General features: G+C 38.7%; 1 protein-coding gene across 19 annotated transcripts in view; it reads left to right on the top strand.

Annotated features, from left to right (window-relative positions):
- The window catches only part of FRYL (FRY like transcription coactivator), a 158403-nt gene that overhangs the window by 66826 nt on the left and 78671 nt on the right, over positions 1-12906 (top strand). For 18 of the 19 annotated variants that reach the window (XR_003074813.3, XM_046941215.1, XM_046941217.1 and 15 more), the window contains 4 exons: positions 340-539; positions 7165-7218; positions 9888-10027; positions 10495-10591. Coding sequence is in view for 18 of the 19 variants with exons in the window: in XM_015285493.4 (XP_015140979.2) it covers positions 340-539; positions 7165-7218; positions 9888-10027; positions 10495-10591 (491 nt within the window). In the remaining variant the exon portion in view is untranslated. Of the gene's footprint in view, positions 1-339; positions 5884-7164; positions 7219-9887; positions 10028-10494; positions 10592-12906 lie in introns of those variants that run through there. The other variant, XM_040700256.2, reaches the window with a different exon arrangement.

The raw sequence follows: 12906 nt of genomic DNA on the forward strand, positions 1-12906 counted from the left end.
TGGGATACAGAATATACTGTGTAGATACATTTATGTGGCGAGTGGGAAAGGATCAAGAAAAAAAGGAAAAAAATTTTCCTCTCAGAGAGTGTTCAGGCACTGGAATGGGCTGCCCAGGGAGGTGGTGGAGTCACCGTCCCTGGCAGTGTTCAAGAGGTGTCTGGATGAGGCGCTACGAGATAGGGTTTAGTGGCTTGTGGTAGCAATGGTAATGGAAGGACGGTTGGATCTTGTAGGTCCTTTCCAACCTTGTGATTCCATGATTCTAAGAAATGTTGTTATTTAGAAGTTCTGCTTTATATCTCACTCTTTTTCATTTCTTCTTCTTCTTTCCAATAGCCTCCACGCCACCCAGCAGAGTAAATAAACGCAGAGTTTCTCCAAGTGTTGCTTCCACTTGGGAAAAGAGAGGCATCATCATGTCTAACATTACTATTGATCCAGATGTAAAACCTGGCGAGTATGTCATCAAAAGCCTCTTCGCTGAATTTGCTGTTCAGGCTGAAAAGAAAATTGAAGTTGTAATGGCTGAACCTTTGGTGAGTCCTTTTTGCTTTTTTTTTTTTTTTTTTTGGTAATATTCCTTGAAATGATTCTGTTTTTCTTTTTTCTTTTTTTTCTAAAACAAACTGATATATCGTATCTGTGGTAACTGAAGAAAACATCCACAGGTACTGTCCACTTTTTGCAGGGATTACTTCAGTAATGAACAGGCCTCTGCAAACAGGATTGCTACCTAGATAATGTTTTATTGACTTCCTTCAAAACTGTTGGAAGTGGTTACTGGAAGTAAGGCCTCTTAGTATTTATAAGTTCTGTAGAATTACAAAAGGAAATAGTGACTACAAAAACTGTTCCTACATTACTGCTACAAAGCATGTTTCCTGTTGATGTTCCTTTGAAATAATATTTTTTTGAAAATAGAATTTCAAAGAAAGGTGCATTTGATGTGTTTGCCAAATAAGTTAGCACTGACACTAACATGTGAGGAACACAGTATCCAGTATATATTGCAGATGAGGTAAAATGCAAAATTCTGTTTGTAATCACAGAATCATAAAATGCTTTGGGTTGGGAGGGACCTTAAAACCCATCCAGTTCTACCCTCATGCTGTGGGCAGGGCTGCCCCCCACCAGCTCAGGCTGCCCAGGGCCCCATCCATCCTGGCCTTGAGCGCCTCCAGGGATGGAGCATTCCCAGCTTCTCAGGGCAGCTGTACCAGTGCCTCACTGCTCTGGGTAAAGGATTTTCTCCTAGCATGTAATCTAAATCTCCCTCCTTTCAGTTTACAGCCATTCCCCATTGTCCTGTTATTATTATATCATGTAAAAAGTCATTTCTTCTCCTGCCGATAAGCACCCTTAAAGTACTGGAAGGCCTCAGTGAGGTCTCCCTGCAGCCATCTCTTCTCTGAGCTAAAGAAGCCTAGGTCCAGTCTCTGTAGGAGAGGTGCTTCAGCCCTCTGGTCATCTTCATGGTCTCTTCTGGGCCATTTCCAATAGCATGTCTTTGTTGTATTGGGAGCCCCAGACCTGGGTGCAGTACTTCAGGTGGAGCCTCACAGGAGCAGTGTAGAGGACCCCCCTCTCCCTGCTGCCACTCCTCTTTTGCTGCATCCCAAGATACAGTTGGCCTTCCGGGCTGCAAGCACACACTGCTGGCTCATGTCCAGCTCAGTGTTCACCAGGACCAATCTAGATGGCATGCTCTTGAAATAAATGGATATATACTTTTTTAATTGGAAACTATGCTCAATTGTGATATTTACTTTGCATGAACTATAACTCAGTATCACTATTGCAAAGTATTTAACATATTTCCACTGCATGACCATGTCTTGGATGTTTTCATTAACTGCTGTTATAGACTGTCCTCTCTCACAACACACCAGTGGGCAGTGATCGTGACCATGCTGTGCCAAAGGCATGGGATCAAGATCATGCTGTATTATGGGCACACTGACAAATAAACCTTGGTTCTAGATGTCAATTTCCTACAAATAGCTTTGAATAGTTATAATATTAAGAGTATCCATCCCATGCTCCCCTGCCCTCTTTCCTGCATATATGCAGTGAGCTACAGTCTCTGTACCAGTATTTCTTGGGCAAAACAGGACAAGGGTGCACAGTAGTTTGGGCATGCAATGAATTTGGGTGTTGAAATCTGAAGACCTTTTAGTCAAAAGCTTAAAGATAAAAATATTCTGAAACGTTAACTGAAAAATCAACTAAATTGAAAGGCCTCTATGTGCAACAGTTGCTTACAGAAGCATTTTTCATTATAATGAGTAGTCCTATTAAAGTAGAAGGCACGTGTGAGTGCTTGGACCCTAGTTTTGAAACTTTATGAATATGTTATAAGAGGCTGAAAACAAAAGGTAGAAAAAGAGGAACTAAACATATTTTATGGTACCACTGACTGAATTATCTTCAGGTGAAATCATGAGTAGATGAAAGGACGAGGAGAAGAAAACATTTCATTATACACACCTATTTAAGTATACATTGTGCGTAAGTATACTTGTGTGTGTACCAGACAAGTACACAATTTAAACATAACTTTACTGTTTCCTTATCGACATTACAATGATTTAAGAGTTCAGGAGGGTTTGGTAAGAAGTTACAGCAGTATTTGCAGGAAAGCACACATAAAAATACTCAAGGGTGATTTCAGAAGGCACAGAGAGGAGAGGTGCGGAGTGGTGATGCTGGCAGCAAACAGGAAGGTAACCAGTGAATGCCGTCTGAGTATCTTTTTACAACTTGTTTGTTCAACGTAGCATTTGGCCAGGACTTTTGCATCTATAATTCACATGGACCAAAGAGCTCTTTTCCTGCAGATGTAATTGGTTTGGAGTTAAATCTCTGAACTTAAATACTGAATAGCATGGTAAGTGTAGTAGCTCTGGTGTACGCTTGTGCTGCAAAACATGTCCGTGGAGTGGATTAAGTGCTCTGCCAACAATCTTGGGCTGTGCCTCCCTGCCACACTGTTAACTGTTATTTAAACAAAGGTTTAACCATACAAAATCAGAAGTTTCACCAGGTTAGAAATTAGAAATAAGTAAACCTGTGAAATAAGGCACTTTGCAAAGAAGTGACCCCTCAGATCTTTTGCATCACGAACTTCTAAGGTAATTGCAAGAATTAATCAAGATCTATTCATGAGATTCTATGAGTACATGCTACATGTAGTACCTGCAGTACATATAAAATTCTTTAGGATAAGGTACGAAATAATTATTGGTACAACAGTGATTTGTGAAGGTCTTTTTAACAGTTCTGTCTGGGCTCATTTGCTAAATTTTAAAATTTATTTGAACAAAATGCATTGTAATGCAGTCAGGTGTAAACTTTGGTACATAACCAGCATTCCTGATTTTATATTGACGAGAAAGATGAACTATACAGGCAAACAGCAATTTAAAGGAGGTGCTAGAAGCTGTGGAAACGTAAAACAACCTGAGCCCATGCAGCATGAAGGGATTGAAGGGAATGCCAAAGTTGTCTGAAAGAAAGGAAGTACTAAAGTGAGCTGATGTTTGTATGTAGGGTTTGAGATAAATACTGACTGTTCTGTTGTAGTGTTTGACATTTTAAAAAGATGATGAAAGTCTGAAGGGGCAATGGAAAGTTGTTGGCTGAGATTGGAGAGAGAAGATTCTGCAGGAAGAGAAGAAAGCCCCTTGCTATTTTACTTTGTTTTGGCTTTGTCAGATGACCTGGCTGCAAGTAATGAAGTTTATGTGGAGAACGTATATATTTGTGACATAAATCTTTAATGGGTTAGATGGAGCCAGGCTGCTGGATGGTGTTTGGAGCCAATGAAGTTAGAAGCACTTAAGACTTGAAGTTGCCCATGCCAGCAGGGGAGCAGCAGTGGATGGAAAACAGTCTCAGTGGGGCAGCTGGGGTGGGGAAGGCAGTGTGCTGCTCATTCAGGAGCTGAGTTGTGATTCCCAAAAGCAACCAAATGGCTTCTCCTGTTGTGAATTTTCTTAGGGTACTCTGTGTAGTGTTGCTTTTCGTTGATTTATGTCTTTTCTGTCAGTATTTCATTTTAAAAGAGAAAGGACTCAAATGAGATTCATGTTTTGTTAGTTTTGGGAGTTCTGCAGCTGAGAAAAGATAACTGAGAAGCATGAAAACAACTTTCCCCAGGTGTGAGACAGATCTGTGTGGATACTTGTGGGCACTTGCAAGGGAAGGATGAGAGAAGGAAGCATGCAAACTTAGCTTTGTACCTGAGCAGCTCCACTGCCATGCCAAGGTGTGCAGGCTTCTGGGGTTGACAGTGGGGAGCACTGGAGTGAGGCCAATGGGTGGAACCTGTTTCTGCCAACACGACTGTTTGCACAGCACACACACGGCTACATCCTGGTCGTTGCTGCCTGCCGTATGTTGACATTTCTGCTTTCAGCAGATGCAAACTGCTCTTTGGATAATTCAATACTGATTTTTTTTCATTTCTCTCGTAAAAGATAAATGCAGACCTATTGCTTCCATCTCTCCCTGAACCTCAGGAAGCTCGAAAGATAAATCTTAAATTATGAATTCAGTGAAAGTTCCCAGACCTTTTCTTCATGCTGTTGAATAGATTTTTGTCTTTCGCGTGAGACAGCAGCGTCAATGACAGAGCAGTGTCAGAAAAACACTTTGAAAGAAAATAAACTTTAAAACCATGCGAGTAAATCAAAGGCCTTGATAAACCTGTGGCTGGGTTAGAGAGGGCTATTTGGCCATGTCACGTTTGTTTGGTATGCAGCTATGGTGATGGAGGTGGAAAAAACCTAAATTTTTAGAAGTACCTTAAAATGGTGTGCTATCTGTTGACATGGGCTTCTTTGTCTAAAGATTTCTGGATGATTTCACTTTGTGTGTGTGTGTGATCTTTTGTTTAGCTATTTCTGGTTTCAGATGCATGCAATGGATATAATAACCTCAGTGTTTGTTCACCTTTTTAACAGTCTTGCAGGACTGTGGTGAAAACATGGCACGCCAGGCGCTGTGTCACAGGGAGGCTGAAGGAGCCTCAGCTCTACCAGTAGTTTTATAGGAAGGTCACCTCTCTGCTTGATAGGAAAGTCCACTTCTTCTCAGGAAATAATTTTCCAGTTACTTTTCCTTTGGCTCATTCAGCAATATGCAGTGTTTATACAGGGTGGAACATTTCTCATGCGATCAATGCGATTGCAATTACTTATGCAGTTTATCTGAAAGCACAGTGTGGGTGCATGAATTCACCACTACAGCAGATAATTTCCTTGCAGCAAGAAACAAAACGAAACAAAAAATGGAGAAGGGAGGTGGATTGTAACTAAAAGGAGATTCTGATGTACCAATCACTCCTTGAAACTTTAAGTACCTGCTGCAAAATGTGAACTCTCATAAAGGTATTTTGAACGGGCGTAACACATCAAATTATAAACAATTGTTACATTCAAAAAAGTGTTTATTTGTCAATATGTGAAACATGTTCCTTCTTGCTTCAACATCAGTTAATGAACAAATAGCACTACTTTGGATTATTAAATGCATTTTCCTGAAACCACCTTTTAAAAATGTTCTATTTAAAACGAACTTGAGATGTATATAAAGGACAGTGTTCAATTAGGCAGTCAAGTAGTCCGTATAAACAGGGCTTTTCTGAGTCAGAGAAAGTGAAATTGATCTGAATTCTCAGTAGATGTTCTCAGTGTTCTATTCCACGTTATGTTTTCAGAATGGGTGAATACCTTTTACCCGGGCAGCGCTGAATTCAAGTTTTTAGAGAGCTGTAATAATGGCAAGAGACAGTATTTGTAGTTGAAAAGGATACAGCTGCAGTTGGAGCAGAAAATGGCAGAAACTGCCTCTAATTTTCAAGATCACAATTAAGATGAGGTAAAATAAACAGCTGGCTTGAATGCTGAACTTGGCACACCCAACCCCAGTCCAGATCTGTTTCCCATGCAGTCTGTCTGCTTTGGTCTTGCAGGAGTTAAAGGCCAAGCAGTGCTGGCTTTGTGAATTTCCATCAGCAGCTGGCGGAAGGGTGTTGCCCCATGCCAAGCTTCTGAGCAGTTGCTGTTTGTGAGTGGTGCACTGCTGCTGAGCTCCGGTGAGGTGCTGAGAGCTGCGCACTGCTGTGGTGTCCCACCTGGCGGCTGCTGCTGGGCTGCGTAATCCCTGGGCTCGCCTGCCGCAGGCTTCCTCTAACTGCTTATATCCAGTACTTCTGCTCTCCTTGTCAAAGACAGAGGGATTTCTGGTTTATGTGCAATGAAGTGAAAAGTACTCCAGTGTGTCTGTAATTAGCTGGGAATGCTTATTGTGTCCTTACATGTCTTACTACTTTTTGGTATACACTTAAGGCTGCTATTCTGGCACTTGGGTTTATGGTTTAGCAAGCCATTCTGTACATCACTGGCCCTCAGGACCTATAGCTGGGACTTAGTCCTTAAAAAAAAAACCAAAACTTTCCAGGTATCCTAGCAAAAGACTTGTAAAAAATTGTATTTCTTGTAGCTGTACCTATTGTAGTTCATGAGTGTTTTGTTTCATTTCCCACAATGCTTTAATTCACGTTGAATTATTTTGTCGTGAATATAATTGAATTTTGCTTTTAACAGAGCGGTATGTTTTATGGTACTGGTAGCAATGAAATATTGTAATTAAATCCCATTAATATTGCATTTTCTGTACCATATGAAGGAAGCTATTATTGACATACTCCTTTTCCTGGACTTGTTTCTAGCTCTTCCCATTTGCCGTTCAGGGAAGGAGCAGACTGGCAGTGGGCTGAACAATAGATCACTTTAGCCTTGACTGTGAGCTCAGAAGGGAATGGCTTTTCTCCCCAGCCCAGCCCACCTTGCCAACTGCCTCCATTGAGCACACTTCTATGGGGTCTGCTGCTGGGGAGAGGTGTTTGAGGCATTCTATTTGTCAGTATTATTAACAATTAGTATTATTACTACTGTGCAGCTGATTTAATTTTGGATCTCTGTTCAGTTTCTTTTGTGAGCACACTTCACGTCTTCAAAAATAGCTTTAGCTAAAAAATAATGCAAGTATTCACATAAAATGTTATTTCTTTGTTCTGTGATATAACTGAAAAAGAAGGAATCTTATCTATGGTGAATTGCATTACAAGGTTCATATTTCTTCTTACTTTTCTTCCAGGAAAAGCTCTTGTCTAGATCTCTTCAAAGAGGTGAAGATCTTCAGTTTGATCAGGTAGGAGGCATGCCATTGAAGGGCGGTTCATCTAGGATTAAGGTGGCCTGCATTTCTGCTACACAGTGTTGGGGTGGGTTAGAACATCTCTGTTGGAGTGCCTGAGTTGGCTTTAGAAGACTTAGACCCTCAAGGTTAGTTATCAGACCAGAGCTGTTAGAAACGAGCTTAGAGGAGAAGCAAAAAAAAACCCCAAACCTTTATTTTCCATGATTTTCCATGACGATAAGGAACTAGAAGGTTAGTTGTCTGAAAATGACAGTGAAAAGTGATGAAGGTAACATGCTGAACATGTTTGGACAAAAAGACTGTGTATTCCTTCTGTGAGCTTTGTGTAGCCTACATCTAAATTGCTTTGTGTTTCGATATTTGGGGGTTTGGATTTTTACAAGCAAATGATGTTAATTTCAGTTACTTGGTGCTTTTTGATTCTATAGCAGAAGGCAGATTCAGGGTGTAACTTCATTCTTTCCTGAGTGTATAATCTCACTGCAAAGCTATTACGTTTCACTTGGTTAACCGAACTACACCTGGAAGAACTGCTGAATTTATTCATGTTTATTTTCTATACTTCTTTTGTAACACAGGCATCTTTTTGTCCTGTAACCACTTCCTTGCTTTGGAACAGCAGCCTTGAGATAGTGCCCCATTAATTACATGTTCCTATTCTTAACTGTTTTTGAGTAGCCTCTTACTGTACGAATTGTAATATTCTGTTTGTATCTTCTGTTACTGGAACTTTTTTAAGCTTCCATTATTCCTCTGATGTAGCACACAAGTTTGTGGATCTGACTGCTATTCATTTAAGAGCCATCCATGCACCTTCTTCCTTCCAAAAGGGAAACAAATACTGGCATATGACATTTGATGTATGAGTTTATTTTCCAGGACCCCTTCCCCCAATAAATCTTATGTAGGCTTCTAATAATTTCTAATCTAAAGTGTTCTGAGGCTTTTATCTTCAAAGTGAAAGTTAACTCACAAGCAGGGAAAATGGTTTAGGGAGGATGTAGTTTAACTTTTTTGGTAGCTACAGTATTTTATTTTCAAGCTAACAAAGAGCAAAATAATCAGAATCATAGGGATCATCTATGGAAATCTGTAAATCAGCAGTATTACTTATTTTTTCTACAATTTTCCACCTAGAAATCTTTCTCCGGATATTTTCATTAATTGCAAGTATTTGCATATTAAGCCACACATAGGTTTTGCAAGTAAGCCGAGTGCAGAAAACTAGAAAAAATAAGGCATACAACTACTGAAGTTATATGCTATAGAAATAATCTAATGTTTCTAAAAAATTCAATACTTAATAATAATAAAAATTTGGTTTTATATATATATGTGAATTCTTTTTTTGTTCTTTCATTCTGTTTGTTGTCAGAACGCTAATTATTATTTTTCTAACAAAAATTTTCAGGTCAGTCCTCTGTGAGAATTTTTTTTTCAGAGAGTCAGAAATTCTGCTTAATTGCCATGTCGTGGATGGCTAGTTATGTTTTCTGATAGTTGAAAGATTGTTCTGAGGTTTCCTTATGGTTAACTTCTCCCCATCCCTTTCCCAGAACTGAAAAAGCAGGATGCCTTAATTGAGGGCAAAGAAATTCTGATACTGACATTATCTTAGGTTTCTGCAGTATTGAATAGTGAGAAATACGTAAGTTATAGCAAGAGGATGGCTTCCATCAAAATCTCTCGTTTGAGGGATGCAAGAGGTAATCAGTGTGTGGCATTTGGGAACAATGTGTGGTAACTTTCCTTTCCCAGCCACAGCTCTAGGGACTGACTGGCTCCCCACTGCCTCCTGACTGGGGCTGGTAGCTGCTTGGTGCCATCATTCTGCAGTCATTCTTCTTCCCTCCAAGCTTGGGCACAGAAAAGTTCTGTTAGTTTAAGTTAAAAGAAGTGCAGATAATTCAAGTTTCATATCATTTTAAGGTCTTCCTTCTCTAATGCCTTTTACTGACACTCTTTCACTATGTTTGCTTTCCTGAAAGGGGAGTTAGGCTGAAAATAAATATAGCTTGAGATCTAGACAGACAAGTGTGTTAAACCTGGAGTTAGAATATCTAAAATAAGTTCATTTTTATTATCATTATTGTTTCCATTACAACCAAAAAAGCATGTTTTTCGCAATTATGTACTTGTTCATTTTAGAAAGTTTATCTTTTATCTGTCATAACTTAACGGTAGGCAAGACAAGACTGAATGTGGCTCTGGGCAGCCTGGTCTGGTGGTTGGCGACCCTGCACACAGCAGGGGGGTTGAAACTCGATGATCATTGTGGTCCTTTTCAACCCAGGTCATTCTATGATTCTTCAGAAATGCATATGGTAGTATTCAGGGACTTCCTAAAATATCTGTTGTTTTCTCAGTGGTTTCACATGGGCTTTCTGTGTAAATTTAGAGTTTTATGATCCCCATGAGCTTCAGAATAATTTGCCTACTTATATTTGTCATATTACTTAACTTTGTGTCCTATTTACTATTATTCTCCAAGATGAAAATCATATGTGAAGTTGCTACTTTGTGAAATTTTACTGTATCCTTCATAAAACAATGTTAAACACCAGCCTGAAAGAATGATTATAGATCTATTTAAATAGAACAGGTATATGCTTAAATCTGATTGCTTTGTTGTGGTAAACAATCTTTCTCATTTGTTTCAGTTGATAAGCTCTATGAGCTCAGTAGCAGAGCACTGTCTCCCCTCCTTGTTACGCACCTTGTTTGACTGGTACAGGCGTCAAAATGGAACAGAAGATGAATCCTATGAATACAGACCTCGATCTAGCACAAAATCAAAGGGGTAAGAGTTTTCCTTGCAAAAGTCTGCTTTATTTTTGTGTCTTGTAAGAAAATGTAAATCTGCTTTGTGTTTGGTGTTTTTTTTGTTTGTGTGTTTATTTTTTGACTAACATTTTGTATTTTGATCTGTCACTGGCTAAATCTGAAGCAGAAGGTGTTTTGAGATGTTGCATTTAATTATGTGGATAATATCCACGAAGTGACTTTAATCGTTTTGTGGATGATACAAAGAAATTTGGACCCTGATTACTTCAAGCTAGTTTGTTCCCTTTGGGGATTGTTTGGCTTGTTGGCAGGTCCTTTCAAGAGGGTTTGGGATCTTTGTGCTGCACCAAACTATAGTCTTCCTAAGCATTTATATATGTGTTTGACTATGATTGCATGGACGATATGTACACTCCTCTCTAGTATTTGTGATTAGTTGTGTATGATATGTACGTTCTTGATGGTTTTTTTATTTTATTCTAGGGATGACCAACAACGTGAAAGAGACTATCTACTTGAAAGGAGGGACTTAGCTGTAGATTTCATTTTTTGTTTAGTTTTAATAGAGGTTCTAAAACAGGTAAGTTTATTATGTCTTTGACATATTTATCTTAATTATTATTTTTTCATCTCACTTTTAGTTACCTCCTCTAAAATTTTATATAGAAAATAGGAGCATATGTGTGATCAGCAGATGTAAAGTTGTAGTAATGCCCTGCCTTATCCCAGTTCATTTCTTGGATCTGCTAAGCCAAAACTGCTAATGCGGTATAAAAAGTAAAGTTGTAAAAATAACATTCACATTGAGCACCTTCTGTGTGCTTAGACACTTCTGAAATACAGTGTGAAGTTGTTGAATAGTAAGATCAAAATGTCACATTTCTTTAAATTGGAAAGGATATGTATTTGTTTTGCCTTTTGCTAATGTAGCACGTGCACAAGTTTTGTTAATATGAAATTTGCATTGCTATATGTATAAGACTGCAGAGTTTGGCTTCAAGTAACAGCCTTTTTTCTTATATATTTGACAGGAGAAAAATAATGTAATAATATTTGAAAGCAGAATTAAGTAGTTGTAGCAGGAAGTTTGCTCATATATTTTGTGTCTTTTATGTGTAGGTATATGAAAATTAATTGGCTTTCTGTATTAAGTAAAAAAGGGAGTACGGCTTAGTTTGCAGATAATTTGTAGGAAAATTGTGCTTATGTGGTTGTGTATGGCATGTCAGAGCTGTCAATCCTTTGCTGAGAAACCAACCAGTCATCTAAAGGGATATTCCTATGCTGCAAACACAGCAACACAGTTAAGCAACAGTATTAAAATGACTGAACTATTATGTGTTAGTGTTTTACAGAAAGTAAATAAATAAATTGTCCATGTTCCCTACCTGCTTCAATTTGCTGTCAGTGCTGGAAGTAAAAGGGAAATGGAATAGATTGTGTGAGCATTTGCTGCATTCTGCCCTGGTTTCAATTTTTCTGTAGAGTAGCATGTGTGTTGCTAATGGGTCGAGATTCCAGGAGAGGGGCCAGATTTTTGGTCTGAAAAGAGCCTGAGCTGCATCTTCCATGGTGACTCTTGTAGTAGTTCTTGGTGCACCTTTTACACATGTAAGCCAGATAAGTGTTTTTTTCTGGAGTCAACTCATTCAGTGCTTATTCTTCGGTCTTTTGAAACAGGGAAGAAAGTTCTGAACAGAAATTCTGATGTAGTTTTGATGGTTACTTTCTTTTCAGTGGGAATTCTCTATATCTGATCTTGAACTTCTAAATGTTGAATTATCTCAATGTTTTGGCCATATTTCTTCTGTTAGAGAAATTATTTGTCTAAATCCCTTTCCCAGTCATCTGTAGAAACCCAGCAAACAGCCATCTGTGTGGCTAGTGATCTAGATGCTCATTATTTTGTATTATTTAGTTTGATTTTTAAATTCTGCAGAAGTTCTTATCCCAGATTACCTCTGCAGGCTAAGGGTCAGGATTCTCTCTGCATTAAAATGCATTCACAAGTCACAGTTAGAGGTACTGCCTGCTTTTTGCCCACCATGCCCAAATGTTCTTTCTTAATGGCCCTGGTGAGGATATTCTCCTCTGGGAAAGAGCTTCAGTGGGCCAGTGAACCAACCTATGTCCCAGAGAACCCTTCGTTTAGTGTAGTCTTACAGGTTATCTGAAGGAAGTATGTTCTACCTGTAATGTATTTTGCATTTAGGCAGTCAAAGTGTGGAAAGGATAACTTTCTCTCAATAAACATTTTTACATTTGCATTTAATCCTTCCTGTCTTCCTGGAAGCCCTGTCATTGTTTAATTCTTAGAAACTGGATATATAGCACGCAAGGGTTATGATCCAGCCTTTTCTGTAATAAGAACAGAGCAACTGGAGGGAGGGTTGCAGGCATGACCTGTGTAGGAACAAAAATCTCACTTAAATGACTGCGTATTACTCATTGTATTATATATCCATGTAAACAGTCTGTTCCAGTAACCAGAAATTCTTGAATAAATAGCTCTATTTGCATAGAAGAGTATGAAATTCTCAAGCAATAAGTGCTTTTTTTTTTTTTTTTTTTTGTAGCCAAGAGAGTAATCTTTTATGTATTTTAAAAATACGTTTGTGTTTTTCAGTCAGCTGTTTCCTTTTGAAACTGAGGAAGGTAGTGGTGTTAGAGAACCACTGATTGTTTTGTTTTTAAAAAGGACCTTTAAAGCAATACATGATTTTTCACCTAATTGATACTTAATGCTAGGAAGATTTATTGCTTTGTCCATTTGCATTTGCAGCAAGTCTTATATGGTCACCAGTACTGCTTTAATTTTAAGATTGTAGGTTGTGTAAATGTTCATATCTTGCAGAATGAAATAGGCCTCATATGCCAGGAGAGGAATTGCACTTC

Source organism: Gallus gallus, chromosome 4, assembly GCF_016699485.2.
Source record: "Gallus gallus isolate bGalGal1 chromosome 4, bGalGal1.mat.broiler.GRCg7b, whole genome shotgun sequence".
Lineage (NCBI taxonomy): Eukaryota > Metazoa > Chordata > Aves > Galliformes > Phasianidae > Gallus > Gallus gallus.